We start from the raw sequence: 20,650 nt of genomic DNA, 5'->3' as shown, positions 1-20,650 counted from the left end.
CTACATTAAAACACCATTAAAATCAGTTAATAATTAAAACAAAAATTGAGTTGTTACCTTTTAAACTTTAAACTGGCCAGCGCTAGGTACTAGTAGTAATTAAAAATGACTGATTCTCAAGCACTAGCCACCAGGTGGAGCTGTAAAAATAGTGCAAGGGCCATGCTCAGTGTGTGGCTGGAGCATCAAAAAACACTACAAAAAGTGTTCTACAGAAGAATCTACAGAAGATGATACAAGTGTTTGGAATTTGGGTGAGAGCCTGTGAATAACTACTGTTGAGGCTTTCAAAAGCATCTGGAAAAGCCCCTGGGCTTGTAGGAGGAAGACCCGGGTTTAAGTCTCCACTAGCTATAGAACTGCAGCCTTGAGCCAATCTGCCTAACCTACCTCACAGAGTTGTTGTGAATACAACAGGATAACCCCATGTATATCATGCTAAGCTCCTTGGAGAAAGGCAGAATATGGATGTGATGATGGTGCAATCATCCCTCGCCAACCACGAGGATTACATTCCGGGAAAACTTTGGGGTTGGCGAATTTGCCATAGATGAGCCATTGAAATCAATGGCAAATGGGGTTAGGGGAATTGCAGTCACAAAAGGACTGCAAAATACAGTGAAAAATAGTTAAAAAACAATCCCACAGTTAAATACATTTTTTAAAAAACCCCAAATCACTCCCTGACTCATGGAAATTGCACACACCCCCCAATTATCAAAAAATCTCACCAAACTGTGGACACTAGGGTCACAGTTGGAAGATCTGCCACAATTTATGAGTTCCTGATGCTTAAAATTGCGATTAGGATTGGCGAGGAATGACTGTATTACCTTGTTTCACTCCAGGATGATACTGCTGTGCCTGAATGTACCTGCTTCCTCCCATAACTTTTAACCTTCCCTCCCTTGCTCATGTAGTTTCGGATAAATGAATATGGAACACTGAAAGTGGTCAGTGCGGACAAGCTTTCGCCTGCAGAGCCCCTAAAGGAGTGCCACTCAGACAGAGATGGGGATGCAGAGGTGGTACCTACCAGCAAGGACAATCCCACCATGGCTCAAGGTGAGGATGGTTCTTTGGCAAGTTTTTAGAACTTTGTATGCAATTTCCACCATAGATGTCTCATGCTTCACTGGTATCATGTGTGGCAAGTTGTATTATTTCTTTTGCTGTGTAAAACTGCATTGAAAAGTGGTATATTTGTATTCTAATAAAGGAAAATGTATCACATAATTCCCTCAAATGCTCTTTCCATCTCTCTCTGACATTCCAGAGTTCTCTGTGTGTGCCTGTATCAGTTCATACAACATGTGTGTCTGTGTGCGCATGCGTGCATGCATGTGAAAACTACTTGTTTTCTATCCAAGCTGGTATTTTCCATTGCAATCATGAGTGCTCTGTTGCAAGCACAATTTTTGACTCCATATGTCACTGAAGCCAGCCTAAAGTGGGTGTTGATAGCAGCACATTGAGTCTGCTTGATGCTTCTGATACAGTACGCAGAGAATGGTTTTGCCATGTCAGAATCTGGGCTGACCCAGATGGGCTGCCATGGGTGTGTTTGCTTGTAACTGATGTTGCCCATTGAGTTTGCTTCTCCTTTGATTTCTACAGACTCGGATGTTCGAGAGCCACCCAAGCTTCCAGCTGTGGACAGCCTGTGCCACTGCAGTACCTGCGGCCGGAGAAATGTTTCAGGGTCAGCCCAAGAAGGCAGGGGGTTTTGCAGTGAAAACTGCCACCGGCAATTCAAAGAAAGGTAAAGATGCTACCTTTTGATGAGTCAGGAGGGGAGAACCATGCACTCTCAACAGGAACAGCTATGCATTTTCCTGTGTCTTCCCTTTCTTCTGCAGGGAAAAGGAAATGCAGGTGTGTCCCTGGACTGGAGGCTCTCTTTCCTTTTGGGTGGGTTATATTTATGAACTCAAAAAAGGGAGTTAACATATCATCTGGGTAGGACTGGTCTGTAAGACCTGAGTACCTACTTTTAAAGCTACTGTTCACCCCTCACTGAAACAGTTCAGCTGCAGCAGCTCAAATCGTTTCAGCGCCTTTGCAATGAGGCGCCAAAATGATTTAAGCACACTCCTAGCTCTTCCTACCCAGCTGTTGTCAGCCAACATGGTAGTGGCTGCCCTGAACTCTCCACCTTGCTGAGGTTACTCCCACTTCAGTGAGGTTTTTCCTTTCATATGTTTCTACAGTGATCCCATCATAAATGCAGGAGCGGAGATAGTGTTAAGGGGGAAGGAGCTCCCATTGCTCAGAAAAATGTTCTCTGTAGAAATCTTGTTCCCTGCTCTGCAGGTCTGTTATTGTAGAGAACTCTGCTGGAAGCACCAACTCCACTGAAATGCTCAAACCAGTGAAGAAGCGGAAAAGAAAAGATTATCAGAGCCCCTCGGAGGAGGAAGAGGAGGAGTCTGAACAAACGGTATGACTGATATACTTGCATATATTTATATTTAAATTGATTTAAAACAGTTTTATACCTAACCCCTTTACTGAAAATATATTCATACAAAGCAATTAATCATAACATGTAAAACAAGACATTCAATAATAAAAGGGGGGAAAGGTAGCAAACAATAACAGGGCTGGTAACAGAATAGAATACTATAGAACCAGCTTGAAAAAATTTCTCAGTTAAAACTTTCTTTAAATAATAATAAAAATAAAACTTTAATAATAATAAAATAATAAAACTTTATAATAAATAATAATAATAAAATAAAACTTTAAATAATTTCTGGTTATTTTTAAATTGTTAAATTGTTTTTAAGTTTTTGTATATGTTTTTAACTGGTTTTATGTTATTGTAAACAACCCGGAGACAAAGGTTTGGGGTGGTATACAAATTTGATCAAACAAACAAAACTTTTAATTAAAAGACAGTTGAATCATATTGGTCTTCAAGGTTCATTTAAAACTCATAAGGGTATAATTTCAGTAGAGTTCCGTGACCACATTTTTCATATGCTCATTTCCTCATTTGATTGGCCTGAAAGAGTCAGCCGTACCATGAAACAATCAGGGTGGAACAAATACTGTAGATTTATACAGCTGAAAAATGTGACTGTAATTAATGGGCTCTAAACAAAGAACCTTTTTGATTCCCACACTAATTTGGAATGGTGGTCTGTGCTCTTAACATAAGAACAGCCCTGCTGGATCAGGCCCAAGGCCCATTTAGTCCAGTATACTGTTTCACACAGTGGCCCACCAGATGCCTGTGAGAAGCCCATAGGCAAGAGGTGAGGGCATGCCCTCTCTCCTGCTGTTGCTCCCCTGCCACTGGTATTGAGAGGCATCGTGCCTCTGAAGTTAGAGGTTTTCTCTTATTTTTCTCTTAAGAGAAAAAATGGACATGATGTAGCTAATTTTTGTTGCATTGTTTTAAATGTAGGTACTGCTTTTATTGTATATGGCTTTTCATCTCTATATATGTTTAACTTGAAAAATGACCCAAAATATATGTATTTTTCTCTGGTGTTGCATCTGCTTTGACCCTTAGATGCAAGTTGCTTTTGGGTACTAATTTTTGCTCTTGCTTTTGGGCACGAATTCAGCTTTCAGGTTAGCCATATTTGCCTGTATACCTACGTGCTTCCTACCAGCATATGAGTGTGCTTTTATCACAAGAACGCTTACTGGTAACTTGTAAAGGCTACCCTGGAACTTCCAAGCATTTGGAAAAGTGAGGGAGGGTAAAACAACAGTTTAATTCAGAGTGTGGTCTTTTTTTTAAAAAAAGGCATGTTTTAAAAAAAATGTCATTAAAAGGGTGTGAGTCCCCCCCCCCCCTTTTTTCTGTCTGTATGGCATAGGAAGTGAAACAGGAGGAGACAAATGGCTCTGGAGCAGAACCCCCTGCAAGTAACATTGGGAATGAAGAATGGCATGCAAGCCAGCTTGGTAAGCATATAGCTTGGCTAACTTGCTTGAGCCATCAATCTTTTTTCTGTTCTGTGGATCCCTTGCTCAGATATGTTGTGGTTCTCCTTATTCATTCCTGCTCTCTGGGTGATGTGAGTTAAACTGGATAGGATATACTGGTATAAAAGTTCCTGTTGGGTTAGTTGGTCAAGACTCCCCTAGCCCAACTCTACAGTCCTGTGATTCAATGAGGCTGTTCTCACGTGCAGGTGAAACAATGCACATGCACAGAGAACCCCCAGATGGGCCGAAAATGGCTTCACCTGTTATTTGGGTGGCAGGAGGGCCCAGGGAAGGAGGTATTGTCACTTCACTGCCATCCCGGATGGCAGGGGGCAAGGCTGGATTGAGGGGGGGCGATGGAGAGACAGGGAGAACTTGCACGCAGATGCTCCCAGCTAGTATGTATGTGTGTATGTATTTGTCATATTTTAGGTATTATTCTGTCTATTGGATGTAACCAGCATGAGAGCAAAATGTTAGGGAAGGACAGTAGCTCAGTGGCAGAGCACATGGCTTACAAGCAGAAGGTCCCAGGTTCAGTCCCTAGTGGTAGCATCTCCACATAGGGCTGGAAAATAGCCATATGAAACCCTGGAGAACTGCTACCAGTTTGTGCAGAAAACAGTGAGTTAGATGGACTAATAGTCTAACTTTGCCTAAGGCAGCATCCTGTGTAACTGAAATAAAACATGATGGTTTGGGTACTATGCGTCACTCAACCTGCTTTCATCACTGTTTCTTCAGAAGTCGGAAGTGTTTGAGGGACATAATGTGGATGTGGGAGAAATGATGTCCATTTCCCAGTCTTGGATTCTTGCACAAAAACTAAATATTTAGATACATGTCTAAATGTATAAATACCCCTGCTAACTTGGCAAAGAGGCACCTTTTAATGTGGTGTTTCTCTTTATTTAGCAGCGGGAGAGTAACTGGTCCTCTCCACCCCCAGAACAGTACCTCCAGTGACTGTTGTTGGTGTCTATCGAGTTTCTTTTTAGATTGTGAGCCCTTTGGAGACAGGGATCCATCTTATTTATTTGTTATTTCTCTGTGTAAACCACCCTGAGCCATTTTTGAGAAGGGTGGTATAGAAATTGAATGAATAAATAAATACCAATGAAACTCTTTATTGCTTTGTATGATATTTACACGGTCTGTTCTTTGCTGTTCCCAGTTTCCACTGAGGAGAAAACAGAAGGATGGTCCTGGGCATCTTACCTAGAAGAACACAAAGCCACTGCTGCCCCTTTAAACCTGTTTCAGGAAGTGAGTTACGATGGCAGTTCTTTATCTGGGACCTGAGGGCTTGTCTATCTGCACTACCGACTTAAACTGGTTTCATAATAATTTCTTCCCCCCAGCAAACCAGGAGAATTGTAGTTCTGTGAGTGGGACTTGGGATATCTAACAGAATTTGCAGCACCATCCCTCAGCTACAGTGGTCCAGGACTCTTTGTGGGAAACCATCACAGTGAAACTGGTATGCAACTGGTATAAAAGCCCATCTCTCAGCCCCACCATTGACACAGATCTGGTTGGCAGGGACCAGGGATAGGGCTTTTTCAGTAGTGACCCCTGTCTTTGGAATGCCCTCTCAGAAGGGTGTCATCAGTCTCACTCCTTCACTAGATTTTTTTTTTGGGGGGAAAGCCCTTCTTTTTAAAACAACCTTTAAAAACTGGCTGTAATGGGTCTCTGGGGTCAATTAGTTTTAATCCTGATTCCTGTTTTACCTTGTGCATGGCTTATATTATCTTCTCTCTTTTTTAATTGTGTTTTATGATGATTTGTTGTGTTTTATCATCTTTTATTGTGAACTCTATGCTAGGGGTGTGCATGGAACCAGTTTGGTTTGAACTGACCTGGCCCAGTCTGCTTCTCTGTCTGGCCGAACAGGGTCTGGTTTGGTTTGACCACCAAACCAGGCCGAACCGGTTCGGGGGATATACTTGTAAAGGGGCATCAGGTGAGGGTTCCCCTTTATATGTAAAGGAGCATTTCCGAAGAGTCAGTGGTGAGAGTGGGCGGGGGGGGGGAGCTGCTTACTTACCCCGGCAGCTCACAGCCACTAGCCCACCTGGCAAGCTGCACCAGGATGGCGAGTGGCAGCGAGCGGCCAGGGTAAAGGAGGGGGGAGTCGGCTCGGTAAAGGAGGGGGGAGTGTGCTTGCCATGCCAGGAGGGTAAGCAGTAGCGAGCTGCTTGGAAAAGCACCATTCCCTGCCTCTCACTGCCCAACGCTTCAGGAATGCTCCTTAGCGTCCCAAACCGGTTCACCCGATCTGGGTCCAGTTTTGTTTGATCACAGACCAAACTGTCCCTGATTCGATCCATGATCAAACCTTGGAATTGGTTTGGGACAAAAAGTTCATTCACACCTCTGCTTTATGTTTTTATTCTTTTATTGCAATCTGCCTCGAGCAGCAGTGCGCTGGAGGGGCAGGATATAGATACTTTAAATAAATAAATAAGACTTATATAGGTTTGTCGTGTAAACTGGTATATAACTGATATCGTTGTGTAGTGTAGACATGCTATCAATGTGAAGAAGCTTGCTATTGTATTAGAAGGGTCAGCATTCTTCAGCAGATGCCTTCCATTTACGTTTCACTGCTTCTATCCCAATGACCTAGTCACAAATTCTGCAATATTTCCCTTAAGTCCGGTCGTGCTATTACGCAAGCCTTCTCACTTCCATTTCTTTTTAGTTTCTGGCCTTCCTAGCAACAGAAAAGAGCATAGGAGAAGCACTCAGAAAAAAGTGTCAAGGGAATAAAATGAATCTACAGTGCATCCCTTTGAAGAATTACATTTTTTTGAAGTCCTCTTCATGATGGTTTAATGCTTGGATTGAAAGTGCTCGGTTTGGGGTTAACTTGACTTGTATGTGTAGAGAAAGAACATTTTCATATAAATGAAAGTGCCTTTCTGCCCATGGCCTTACATGTGCATATATCCCTATCTTTTTGCATATTCTGAATCAAACCAGTTTTCCAGATTTTTAGCATGCTTCGTGCTGTACCTGACAGAACCTGATTTCTTTTCCCAGAGGGAGACAAAAACGGATTCCACAGATGCGTATATGGTTGGAATTTGCTGCCACAAGAAGTGGTGATGGCCATTAGCTCAGATGCCTTTAAAAGGAGGGGCTGACAGATTCAGGGGGGGCAAGTCTATCTGGGTTTATTGGCTTTATGCTGTTTTAGGTTCAGAGGCAGTATGCCTCTGAATACCAGTTGCAGGGGAGCAATAGCAGGAGAAGGGGTCTGCCTTCATCTCCTGCTTGTGAGCTTAGAAGTATCTGTTGGGCCAGTGTGGGGAATAGGATGCTTGGCAGGGCTTGGTCTCTTGGATCCTATTCTTATGGTGCTGCAGGAGCCTATTGGCTAGCACTGGTGACATCGGTTAAGACATATCTACACACACACACACCATTCCTCTTCAGTAGTTCTGCAACTATTTTAAGAGGTGTTGTATATTTTAAAAAGTGAAGAATTAACATATACATAGAATATGTATGCCAAAGGTGGGAGTGGGCGGACCTTGCGAAGGTATGCATGGATTCAGGAATGGGTAAACTGCTATAAGAAATGTGCAAAGCGACCATTATTTTGGACCACTGAGGAACTAAAAAGTGAAGTCAAATGACATGTTTATGTGATAAGTAGATTTGCCCCATTGGGTTGAGGGCAGAGCTGATTCTGTCCTTTTTAAATAGCAACTGACATGAAGAAAGTAAGGAGGTAAATCCTTTCACAGTAAAAAGATAAAGCCCTCCCCAGCACTTTGCTTGCTTTATTTGTGTCAGGCTTTTGTCCAAAGCAAAGGAGCAGGACCGAAAAGACGGTGGTGTCTTAAGTGTTCACATGGCTGCAACTTTAGCGTTTTAGGCCAGAGGCCACTCTATCTTTGCTGCAATCAGTGGCCGCCAGTCAGGGCAGAGCAGGCAAGGCAGAAAGCAATCTACAGGTAGGCCTCATTCATACTTGCCTCACCCCCTTGTTGCCAGGCTTGGCTGCCTCCTTTCATCTTGCCTTGCCCCACTGTGGCTTTAACCCCAGGAGCACGCACTTCATATTTGCCTGTTTCCCAATGCGTTAGAGCCGCAATGGGGTGAGGCAAGAGGGAAGGAGACAGTCAGGCGGGGCAACAAGCAGGTGGGATAAGTATGAACGAGTCCCACCTACACCTCATTTCCCACCCCTCCTGCTCCACTCCGACTGGCCAGCACGGGCTGCAACCCTGTCTGGGTTTCGTCCTTCCCTGGGTTTCGTCCATCAGCCTTAGCCATTCAGCCAACACAGGGCTGCACAACTTTGGCCCTCCTGCTATTGTTGAACGGCAACTCCCATTATCCCCAGCCACAGTGATTAGTACCGAGGGATGATGGGAATTGTAGTCCCACAACAGCTGGAGGGCCAAAGTTGTACAGCCCTGGACCACCACTATTCTGCCTGACAACTTGTTGAAGGCTGGAGAGAAGCCCCAATGGTGAGAGGGGTGAATGAAGCCGCGGAGCTCTTTTGCTTTCTTTCAAAAACCAAAGCTGGCCACTCTGTGCTTGCTGTGGCAATAGAGTCATGTCCACCCTCCTAATGAAATCTTGAGGTCTTGAGGGAGCTGAGAGAGGGTCTGAGTGTATATGCTGTGTGTTGTGCCACCTTCATTCATAGGAGGAAAGTGGCTGGCGAAGAGGCTGCTACTTTCCTCTGCTCAAAGTCAGAGAGCAGGAGGAGGAGGGCAAAATGATTCTCCCCCTTCCTTCCATACCTGAGGCAGCAAAACTGGAGAAACAACCCCTGTCGTGCATTCCCCAGTGTCCAGGACTGGGGTGTGTTTGTGTGTGTGAGAGGGCTGACGCACTCTCCTGCAGTGGTCACCGTGCTGAGGCCTGCACAGCCAGACTATTCTTTTGACATCAGTTTTCTCAAGAATTTCTTTGCACACAGGGTTGTGAAGTCCTATGCAGGTAGGGTTGGGAAAGACCAGCTTATGCCACATGTGATGGAAACAGCAGGTGTTTCTTACCTTTTCTTGTGGCTTCTTTCAGCACCAGTCAGTCACCCAGCACAAGAATGGTTTCAAGGTGGGCATGAAGTTAGAGGGGATCGATCCTCAGCACCCTTCTATGTACTTCATTCTCACAGTGGCTGAGGTGAGAGATGGGTTTGTATCTTTGTTTCCTGATGCATTTAACTGCTAAAAATCAAATGCCCCTTTTCTAGCCTTGCTACATGCTTTCTCGGGCTTTTTAATGGTTGTGGTTGGGATGAGGCTTCCAGTGAGAGAAGTAAGTGTGGCTTAGGAGAATAGCTATTGATTGTGTTCTCAGGCCAACAACAGCACTGCTCAAGCACTCCCAGGAAAGATATGGGGTTTTTTTCTGCCATAGAAACCACATCAGATTTCTTAGGACTTTTCCTAGAAGAAGTCACATTCCACAAAGAAGTCACAGCTTCACACGATCTGCTTCAAGAAACCTCTGTGCATTCCCAGAGTCGTCTGAACATGCCAAAGTCCAGTTCCGAGCTGGACTGCTGACATTAACTCAACATTTGTAACCTATATTTGAAGTTGTCTGGAGAATATTGGGTGAATGTTAACCGTTCAGCTCAGGAACTGGACTTAGACGGGTTTGGACAACATGCCCACCAGGAGTGTGCGTTCCTGGGAAGCAGACTTGTGGTGGAACCACAAGTCTGAAGCTACCCCAAGTAAGCCCATGCATAGCATCTCTACATAACCAAAGAGAGCTTGAACTATCCTTGCCATGAGGGAATAGTGGTTTTTTAAAAAGGTTTGGAACATAGGAAACTGCCTTATGCCGAGTCAGACCATTGATCCATCTAGCTCAGTCTACACTAACTGGCAGTGGCTCTCCAAAGTTTAGGAGGCTTGTTTCAGGGAGGAGACTTTTCCAGGCCTACCTGGACATGCCAGGGATTGAACCTGGGACCTTCTTCATGTTAACAGATGCTATACCACTAAGCTATGGCCCCATCCCATAAGAGGAATATCTCCCAGCAGACAGTGTTCACAAGTAGTCATCCTTACAAATGCAAACCCTGCTTAGCAAAGGGGACAATTTCTGCTCACTGCCACAAGACTGGCTCTCCTCTCCATTAATGTATAGAAGGATCATAGGCAGTGGCCTCTACTGAGCCAGATCCATCTCGCTCAGTAATGTCAACAACTGTGCGTTTTCAAGATTACAGTCTGCAACGTACTCGCAATGTATCTGCTAAGTGCCCATTCGTATCGCCCGTGTTTCCACATCGATGTTGCTGCGTTGTCAGCAGGGTTCCATTCATATTTCCCATGCCTTGATTTGAATTTTAATTATGCATTTTTGCCCTACAACGTTGTAAATGCGCTGTAGGAAAGTAGCTGTATTTTTCCATTGTAGGGAGCCTTGCCCCGCATTTTATGTGTTGTAGTGTGTTGCAGTATGGACAGTTCATTGCCCACCCCACGCCGCGTGCTTGCTTCCTCTGTCCCCTTGCTGTGGGCAGGCAGGGAGAAACCTCAGCTCTCCCCTCCTTTCCTCCCCACAGATCCCAACCTCACACCTCCCTCTTCCTCCACTTGCTTCCAATAAACTTGAGCTTGTCAACACAGAAGGGGAGGGGAGAGCAGCTGAGCAGATTTCTGAATCCAACACTTTCTCATGCACTTTTTGCTGAAGAGGAAGCCCATTGAACTAGATCATTTACTTCTGTGTAATCCCACTTGCTTACTACAAGGCAAAGGTCAGGGAGAGAGAACAGTTACTTACTTAAAAGGAGGTCCATTGAATTGAATCATGATTCATTGACTTCTGTGCAATCTCACAGCCCTCACTGGAGGAGCGTTCGCCTCCTCTCTGCCTTTTCCCTCTCTCTCTTTCTTTCTTTCTTTCTCTGGAGGTGTGCCAGTCCTTTCCTGTCTTCTCTCCCCCCCCCCCCCACCACCGGCTGATTTTTCTTGCACAAAACTGGAATGATGCAAGACAAAATGAGATTTTTGTTTTGAAACAGCACTTCCCCCTGCTGGTGGATTTGTGCAAGGCAGCTGAGAAATTACCCCCCCCCCCCAATTTCATGTCAACACTCACCCACCCCCGCAACTCCATTGGCCCAAATGGAGCAGATAAACGTGTTTCAAGGAGAATATTTTCAGTCCTGCCTTGAAAACACATTGCAATGGATTGAAAATATGAATGGCCACCAGCCTACAACGAAGCATTGAATGACACTTTACTCTCAGCTTTAAATTGTTGCACTATTCCATCACACTTTGCAACACGGTTGCAAATCTCATAGTCCGGAAAACACCCTGATGATAAGAAGGATGGTTCCAGCTGTCAGAACTTTTACAAATCTGCCTCCTGTTGGCCAGAGATGGAATATTAAATAGGTCAGGATATTTAGGAAGGTTCATAAAAAGAAAATACACATGGTGAGATGGAATGTCTCTTTGTCTTGCTTTTCCTGCACGCAGGTATGTGGTTACAGGATGCGCCTTCATTTTGATGGCTACTCTGAATGTCATGATTTCTGGCTGAATGCTAATTCCCCCAACATTCATCCTGCTGGCTGGTTTGAGAAAACAGGACACAAACTCCAGCCCCCCAAAGGTTGGTGAACTGGGACCTTGTGTCTGCAGGCACAGCTCAAAGAGGGCCTTCTGTCTGTTTGGTGAAACTAGCACCCCATGGAGTGGAGGTGGTGGAACAAGTGCAGGGGCTGCTAGCATGTAGAGATAGAGAATGCAACTGCGTGCTGGGTCTTATGTTGGAGGAATCCAATCTAGAAAGAAAGAGACCTCATCACCCTTTGCAGGATGTTCTCTTTTGGCTGATGCTGTCACAGAGGAAACTGACATCTGAAAACACCCTAAGAAGCACTATCCCCATTCACTGCAGTTTCTGAAGACCAAACTGGGAGGTATGGAGCTCACTGATATGGTTTCTCTTGTTCTTCCCTTACTCGAGGGTGTTTAGGTTACAAGGAAGAAGAATTCAACTGGGCCAACTATCTGAGGATAACCAAAGCTCAAGCAGCTCCTAAGCACCTCTTTGTGACCCCAGACAGTGTGAGTGGTTGCCACTTCCTCATAGGAAAGAATATCTTTTATATGTACTCTTGAAATGGTAACAAGAGAAGTTGACTTTTGTGCAGTAAAATGATTGCATCCTTAGAGTGTCCCTAATGGATGGTTTTAGATAAATGTGTTAAGCTTGGATGCATATATAGTAAAAATTATGGCTGTCATTCAGTTAAAATAATTTTATTGAATTAATAATCCAGTTAATAGAGTAATTATTGGATGAATAAGAGATTCATCAATTGATTGATTTAAATAAATTACTGAAACTGTTTTTTGTATGTTGCCTTTTTGAAACAGTAAGTTGAAGGAGTGTAGGAGAACATACTTTTTGAAACAGTAAGTTGAAGGAGTGTAGGAGAACATAATTAAACAAAGAAAGTTTACAAGACACTGCAAGAAGGAAACATTACTTTTAATATTTTCTTTTTTGTCCCTGAATACAGTAATACAGTCGCCTCAAACCATAAGCAAGATTGTCCTTAACTCACAGCCTCGCTGATTAAAACTGACCCCCTACCAGAGTTAGCTTTGTACTCTGTCTCTTTCAGTGGAAGGAGCCTCCTGATTTCCAGTCGCACCTGCATTAAGGCAACAGGGCTTTCCCTCAAGGCAGGAGTTCTCAACCTTGGGTCCCCACATGTTGTTGGACTATTGATTTATTTAAATGTATTTGAAAGATTTATACCCTGCCCCTCTGGTGCTTAGGGCAGCTCATAAATAACATGACTACAACTCCCATCATCTCTAGTCACAGCAGTCTCTGTCCTTTGTGGCTGGGGATGATGGACGTTATCCAAGCGCATCTGGCGGCCCACAGTTGAGAACCCTTGCTTTAAGGTGGAGTGCCAATTGCACAGGAAAGCCCCACGCAACTGCCCTGTTCACATGTTCATGCCCTTCACACACTGCTCCTGCACCATGCTTCCTTGAAGCATGTTGGGTAGCTCTGAAGTGCATATGGGCAAGGGGACTGACAATTTCTGCCTTGGCTCTCCTCAGAATGCCTCTCCGACAGGATTCCAAGTAGGCATGAAACTTGAAGCAGTGGACCGCATGAATCCTTCTTTGATATGCGTTGCCACAGTGACAGATGTGGTGGACAATCGCTTTTTGGTGCACTTTGATAACTGGGATGACACCTATGACTACTGGTAGGTGAGAGATGAGTCCAAAACAGCAACTTTATTGGGTCTGTTGTTTCCACTGAATTCTGCAAGTAAAATTCAAGGCTAATTTAGAGAATTCTTGTGCTCAGGGGTGAAATACATTTAAGGAATTTTGAGGGAAGTGATGATGATGATGAAATTAGTGAAATTTCTATCAGATGTAGTGCTCATCGCCAGTTGGGTCATGCTTCCTTCTGTCGCTCTAGGATTCTCTCACTAACCAATGTTTTGCCTTTTATTGGTATCTTGATTGCAACAATTCAGTCATGTGCAATTAAAATGGGACCCATGTATCATATTTTGTGGCCTTCTACTATTTGGACTTGCTCAGTTTTTGCATGGCCACCTTATTTTTGACTTTATGGGTCCAGTGTGAAATTGTTGAGGCATTTTGAAATTTCCAATTCTGTGCTATACATAATACAGCTAGTACTTGCAGGGAGAGCAAATAAATCTAAAGGTTGTTTTGTGGTTATTATTTTTCATAATATACATTTTAAAGTGTTCTTAGTGACATTTCTGCTTCACATGCCAGGTATATCTGGCTGACAGATATAGAATGCCAGGTATATCTGGCTGACAGGAACACTAAGTCACTGCTGTGGCAGATAAAAACAGATTTATTTAGATATTTTTAAATACCACTTGCCTAAAAGAAATTCCAGGTCAACAGTGATGACTGGGCATGTGGTTGGGGACTGATGAGTATGTATTGGTTTCATGCCATTTCAACCATTTCATTTGCATTGCAGGTGTGACCCCAGTAGTCCCTATATCCACTCAGTTGGTTGGTGTCAGGAGCATGGGAAACCCCTCACACCACCTCAAGGTGAATATGCAATCGTTGTCGAGTGTCTCTTGCCACAGCTGCTTCTACACATGAGATCTGTCCCCCTTGGTCCCTATTGCTTGTTACTTTCTCCATGCCAGAGATTAATCTGTGGCCAACTAGACATTCATGGCACCATTCATATTTTATAAAATGCATACCACTTTGGACACAGAGATCATTTTTGTGTCAGAAAAAGTAACACGTGAAGTAGCCTAAAATCTTTGCTGAAATGGACATCAAAGCAAGATTTATAGAGCAAAGAAAACCAGGATTTTTCAGTTCATAATAAGCAGATGTCTTATTTACATAGCAGATTTTTATCCTACCTTCCCACCAAGGAGCTCAAGGTGGCATCCCTCCCCTTTTATCCCTACAACAACCCTGTGAGGTAGATTAGGCCAAGAGATGGTATCTGGCTTATAGCCACCCAGTGGCTTCCATGGCTGAGTGGGGATTTGACCTGAGACTCCCTGGTTGTAGTCTGACTCTCGGGCAACTATGCCACACTGGCAATCTGGCACGCTTTAGGGATGGTGCTTATTACTACTTCAGCTTCTTAAATTTTTATTTTAACATACAAAACTATACATATAATTTCAAAGATTAAATAGTAATGGTAAAATTTAAATTTTAAGAGATCTATAAAATTAGAGCTAAAATTAGATCTAATGTTCTCAAAAATGATTATTCTAAATTTGTTTTTATATAAGGCTACAAAAACAAATACAGTATTAATATTGAAGCAGTACAAATTACTGATGAGTGAGGAAACATCAAAAAGTGAATATTTTAATATGATGTGGACAAAAATGTTGCAGAGTATTATAGCAGAGGCAGAATGGCAAGTAGTACTCAGAGTAGGGGTATGCATGAAACGGATTTTGCATTTTGTTTCGCTTGAAACAAAACACAAAATGCTTGAAATGTTCCATCAAAACAGTGGTCAAGCAGGCTGTTTCAATGAAACAAACTTGAAATGTTTTGAGCGCCAAGTCTGGGGCGGAGCCCTGGTCTACCAGCCTTACCAAGGTTGGAATGGGCCTGGAGACTATTTTAAAAAGGGGCCCTTTCTGCTTTCCTCTCCTTCTCCTGGCCCTATGTCTCTGCTGCAGAAGTACATTAAAGACATGTGTAATATAGTGTAGCAGATTAACAGAGGACAGGAGACTACAGTTCCAAGGTGTAAACAGCAGAACCAAATAATGCAACAGTATCAGCTTTGTGTAATACAGAGGGCAATTCATGCTTGCTACTATAAGACCAGCTCTCCTCCCCTTCCGTGGGTTTGAAAGAAAGCTTCTGTTCCAAGCTTAACAATTTTTGTCAAGACTGTAGCATGGCAGGATTTTCTTTTTAAAAAACAATATTTTTTATTTGGAAGAGGCAGGTGAAGGGATATCCAGGCAAACCAGTTTAAAATTAGCAAACAATCAGGAAGGATGCTAGGCTAGCTCCACTCTTCCCCAACCCTCAAGTATTGTGAGCCATTCTTGGAGCAAGGAACATTTTTTAAAGAACTTGTTTGGTTGAAAAACAATTGCATATATTTTCAGCAACCACAGCACCATCAAAGAACCAATCAATAAACCCCCTACCACCACCCCCTCTTTCCACAGAGAGGAAAACAACTCATTGCAAGTTGGAAGAAGATAACTTTACATGGGTCATCAGGACTTACAGGAAAGAACCCAATAATTTAAAATCATTTTTAAAAAGTTAAAAATAGCTCAGGCATAAGCACTCTCCCACTCACTCACTCGCTCACTCCATAAATGTGGGAAGCAGGGGGAAAATCACACACAGTTAAGAGTTGTTTGACTTTCCTTTCCACTTGAACACCTTGCTAGCTCCCAGTCCTAGCTAACTGCACTCAGTGCCAAGTGGGGGAGGAGTGCAAGATTAGAAGCCTCTCTGCTGCTGCAACAGCCGCTGCTGCTCTCCTCCGCTCTGACTGACAAATGGGAAATCAGAAGTCACAATGAACCTGCTTGGGGGGGACTGCAGCTCACACTCCTGGCTACGGGACTGGAGAGAAGGAAAGGACTGGACTTGGGGGCCCCTCAGAGGCTGTGGGCCAGGAGACATTCATCTCCCTTTGTCTTATTAATGGTACGCCCATGTTGCACATCCCTAATTCAGAGTAGAGGCTGCAAAATCAATATGTTTAAATAGGAGAGAATGTTTCTATAAAATGTATCAGTGGTCCTTAACTCCTAATAGGCTAAATAAAACAAGAGTGAAATGCTGGAAATGTGAAGAGGTTCAAGCTGACTTTTTGCATATGTGGAAGGAGTGTAAAAAAATTCAGAATTATTGGAAAATGGTAACACAGAATTTTAGTAGAATAATTGGAATTAGATTAGATTGTTGGACCCTAAAATATTGTTGGAGATTATGCCTACAATATCAAGGAAACATAGAACATTAATATCTAGTTTACTGACAGCTGCAAAGATGACAATAGCAAAGAACTGGGAGAATTGTGATAAGCTGACATCAGGAATGGATTGAGAAGGTTTGGTTATTGGTTTATAGTTCAGATGTCAAAAATCTCTGAACTGGTAAGGCTAAGAGATGCAGGCAAATAAGATCTCAAGTTTGGCTACACTGTAAGTTTAAATTATGTGTTCGTGGCATCAGACTTCAGAACTGAGTTGAAATAAATATTGAGTTTTAAAATAGCTATTTATTACTGGAATAATTTTGTATGTATAAGAATAATTTAACTTCCCCCCCCCTTACTATTTAATGTTTGAAATGATGAATGTAATTATTGGAATAATTTTATATGTTTAAAGGAATGATATTAAAGCTTCTTGTTTAATTTTTGATTTTCATTAGCAATAGTGCAATATGCCTGGACATTAGTTATGTAGTGCTTGTGGAAGACATATTTTGTGTTTGAGGAAAGCCACAATGACCGTTTTGAACTGGCCAGTGAACTGCACTTTGTTGCAGAATAGTAATGGCCACCTTTTGAGTTCCAGAGGATTTATTCCAACTCTTTGAAGGATACTAAGGCCTCTCTAGCAAAAGCTTGTTATCTGGCAGACTCTTTCATTTCCAGACTACCCTGATCCTGAGAACTTCAGCTGGGAAAAATACTTAATGGAAACAGGTGCTTCTGCAGTGCCAGCTTGGGCCTTTAAGGTGGTGAGTAGTCTCTATCTCTTCACAGCCTCTGACATATCTTTGCAGATATATTTTCAGAAAGGGTGGGGCAGGGAGGGAGACTTGGCTTTCATGGATGGCAAATTTAAGTAAAGGTTCTCACCTGTGCAGTCACAAAAGGCAAACTTCCCCAGCCAAATCAGCTATTTTCAGATGGAATGTTTTAGCAGTGTGCCAGCTTTCGTGCTCCTGAGCTTGGGAATTACTTTGTTGTGCCAAAGTATTGAAGTCCCACTTATTTACGGTCATGCTGATATGGGTCACTGAACGAAAGCACTTGCAGATCTCCAAATAAGAAACAAAATGTGAATTCATAGGGAAAATGTGAATTCATAGGGAAAAGAGATTGGGCAGGGGGAAAGGAAATGTTGTTTCATCCACTCCATTTCTCTTCTGTGCTCCTCATTCTTCTCTCTCCAGAGGGAACCCCATAGCTTTCTCATCAACATGAAGCTGGAGGCAGTAGATCGAAAGACTCCCTCCCTGATTCGAGCAGCCAGTGTTGAGGATGTGGAAGACTACAGGATAAAGGTGGGTTTCTCAGCTGTTTTGTGCTTGTCAGTGCATCATTTCACTGCTTGCCAGTGCTCTCCTCCGTATCTCTGCTTTCTTGCTTCTGTGATGTTCAGTTGTACCTAGTAAATGGAAGCACCTGGAAGAAATATCTTTTCCTTTCCCCGCTGCTTATTTAAAGTACAGAAATGGAGTCTGTGTGAAGAGAAAAGGCATTTTGCAAAGGGGAGGGATAGGAAACCAGGAAAACACAGCATGTGGGTCACTTTAAATATTGTACCGAGTCTAAGAGCAATGGACACATTTACACTAAAAGGTGGGTCCCCACACTTCTGCAATTAGTTGGCCATGTCTTTTCTAATGTTTAAAAATTATTATCATATTTGAGGGCAGCTGGTAATTGCAATTGGCCAGATCTCCCAGATGAAGTTTATTGTAGAGATTTGCACAAATCTGTTTTTGCGATTCAAGATCGAATCGAATTGTAAATACTCAAATTGATTTGTCAAAACAGCCTGCTACTGCTGACCATTTCAACAAATCAGCTTGAAAAGTTTGTGATTCAACCATAGAGAACCATGGGGAAATTGAATAACCCCATTGCTCCCCATGTGTAGGTCCTACGGACACAAAAGTGGGTTGGGTGGTAGGGCATGATAGGTGCTACCTACCACCCAACCCATAAAATAAATGGGCAAGTGGGCAATTTTTAATTTTTTAAAAACCTCCCCCCATGAAAAAAAAACCAAAAACCAACCCGTAGGAACCTTTTCTCCTTTTGAACCTGTTATGTATGATGAATTGAAAATTCCATATGCTGTTGCGGGGATGTTCCACAGCTCAATCTCTTACACTTCCATCTTCAGTCTTATGCCACCACAGATGCCTTCCCTCTGCTAGCTCCAGCGTGCAACAAAAAACATTGTCTTTGAGAAGAAAAAGCCCCTAGTATGTCCATTCAGTGAGCAATTAGGGAATTAGGACAGAAAAGCGGGAGAGGGGGGAGGAAAGAGGGGTGTGAATTCCAGGCAAAGGATGGAGCTTGGCCAGGCTGTTCTGATACACATCTAAGAGTAATAAATATATCAAAGAGGAGAAACCGGCCAGATGGTTTGGAAGCAATTAGGCAGAGGTATTTACAGCGATGTCTCTAAGCAAGCAGTTTTCTTGACTCACACTATTCCTCCCCAAAGTTCATGCCTCTATCCATAGCCAGAGTGGTTCTGTTCACTTGTGGGGGGCAGGAGGGGTTTAAAAATTGGGCTGGCCTATTGTCCACGACACACACAACTATGACTCCTTACTTCAGCACTTCAACAGCTGCCACAGCAGCACCCTTAGAAGCCAGCAAGCCCGAAGCTCAACTAGAATTACCTCTTCAGCCACATTTTGACTGAGTACACCTTGCAATGCAGTTTGCAGAACAGACCAGAGCACTGAGTGAAGCACAAAATACTCTCAAAGCCAGACATGGAGCTCAACACAGCAGTCACCAATAAATATTACACAGGGAGCCGCTGCTGTCCATTTCTTGCAACAACACCATCCCACAAACAGACCAAACCACAACTCAAAGCAAGCAGGCAGGCAGGCACCCAAGTTCTGCCGTTATCAAGGTGCCAGAGCAAGAGAAAGCTGTAGTTCTGCTGAGTCGGAACATCCTGAGGGATCAGGTGTTCAGGTTGCTGGATTTCAAGCTGCCTCTCCCTGAGCTTATGCCTACCCCTTTTAATTTAAGCCCTAATTCTGATGGGGATTGGGGAGGAGAACAAGCCCCTTTAAGGGAGTGTAGGGTTGGTGGTGGTCTATTTATTGTATGTGTGCCACACACATAGCACTGTAGTGCACACAAAGAAGCTAGCAAAACTAAATCCCCCAAATAAAGAAGCAGGCTTTATTTGTGGAGTGGGGCTTTTTTCTTTTTTGAGGTAACTGAGCAACAATGGGGCAAGTTAGTCTAATGGAAGGGAAGGCAAAGGGCATGGAATCACTCCCCCATTCCTAGAAATCTGCCACTACCCATGAGTGTTCCCTCTATCAGGGATTTCCAGAAGTTGTTGACTACAACTTCCAGCATCCCCAGCTGCAATGGCCTTTGGCTGGGGATTCTGGGAGTTGTAGTCAACAACATCTGGAAATCCCTGTTAGAGGGAACACTGCTACCCACCTAATCCCCCTTCCCCAAACTAGGCATTATTTAAAGAACTCTGTGTTCTAATAACCTGACCAAGGTGGGCGGTGCGGGGCGGGGAGGGGCTCTCACCTTCCAGCATCTTCCACTGGAGTCTGCTATGTGTTGCTCTCGGGGCACTCTGGTCTGAACCGACACTAGGGATGTGCATAAAACCGGTTCTCCCGGTTCGGTTCGGGTCCGGACCGGGTCCGGACCAGACCGGGGAGGTTCGGTTCTGGTTTTGCCGGACCACCCCCCCGGTCCGGTTCGGTTCCGAACCGAACCGGTTCGGATCACAAAAAGTGGCTGGTTTTGAAGGGGACATTGTGTTCTACCTGCCACCCAAATTTCAAGTCGATTGGACCTTCCTCTGATTTTTTACAATTTTTTTTTAAAAAATTAATTCTTGCCCATAACTCACAATGTGGAGCCCTTAGGGGCAAAAAAGCTGGGGTGGGTGGTAGCCACCCATGGGTGTCCTCCACCCCAAAAATCCCAAGGCAATTGGTTGCTCCTAGTATTATTGGTGAATTTTTGAAGAAAAATTTTTTTCCATTGCCTAGAATGGGGGTTTGGGGCTGCCCCAGACCCGCCTCTGTGGGGTGGCAGCACCCCCAAAGTGGGTCCGGGGCCATGGCAAAAATGCCCTCAGTCCCTCCCTGCAATCCCCGTAGAGATAGATAGGAGTGATGGTTCTGTTGTTTTTCTGAGGTGTTCTGAGTGTAGATTCTATGATAGCTAATGAGATTTCCAATGAGACACC

At 43.6% G+C, this 20,650-nt stretch overlaps 1 protein-coding gene across 3 annotated transcripts in view; it reads left to right on the top strand.

Moving 5' to 3' along the window:
• Positions 1 to 20,650, top strand: part of L3MBTL1 (L3MBTL histone methyl-lysine binding protein 1) — a 71,822-nt gene that overhangs the window by 21,906 nt on the left and 29,266 nt on the right. For 2 of the 3 annotated variants that reach the window (XM_053249203.1, XM_053249201.1), the window contains exons 4-15: positions 921 to 1,065; positions 1,618 to 1,762; positions 2,314 to 2,440; positions 3,834 to 3,921; positions 5,120 to 5,211; positions 8,995 to 9,099; positions 11,424 to 11,559; positions 11,917 to 12,017; positions 13,032 to 13,183; positions 13,951 to 14,027; positions 17,098 to 17,183; positions 17,622 to 17,732. In XM_053249203.1, coding sequence (XP_053105178.1) covers positions 921 to 1,065; positions 1,618 to 1,762; positions 2,314 to 2,440; positions 3,834 to 3,921; positions 5,120 to 5,211; positions 8,995 to 9,099; positions 11,424 to 11,559; positions 11,917 to 12,017; positions 13,032 to 13,183; positions 13,951 to 14,027; positions 17,098 to 17,183; positions 17,622 to 17,732 — 1,365 coding nt within the window. The remainder of the gene's footprint in view (positions 1 to 920; positions 1,066 to 1,617; positions 1,763 to 2,313; positions 2,441 to 3,833; positions 3,922 to 5,119; positions 5,212 to 8,994; positions 9,100 to 11,423; positions 11,560 to 11,916; positions 12,018 to 13,031; positions 13,184 to 13,950; positions 14,028 to 17,097; positions 17,184 to 17,621; positions 17,733 to 20,650) is intronic. The other variant, XM_053249202.1, reaches the window with a different exon arrangement.

The sequence above is a fragment of the Hemicordylus capensis genome, chromosome 4 (genome assembly GCF_027244095.1).
Source record: "Hemicordylus capensis ecotype Gifberg chromosome 4, rHemCap1.1.pri, whole genome shotgun sequence".
In the NCBI taxonomy this organism is placed as follows: Eukaryota; Metazoa; Chordata; class Lepidosauria; order Squamata; family Cordylidae; genus Hemicordylus; species Hemicordylus capensis.
The sequence above is the reverse complement of the archived record's forward strand: the minus strand, read 5'-3'. Positions and strand labels throughout refer to the sequence as shown.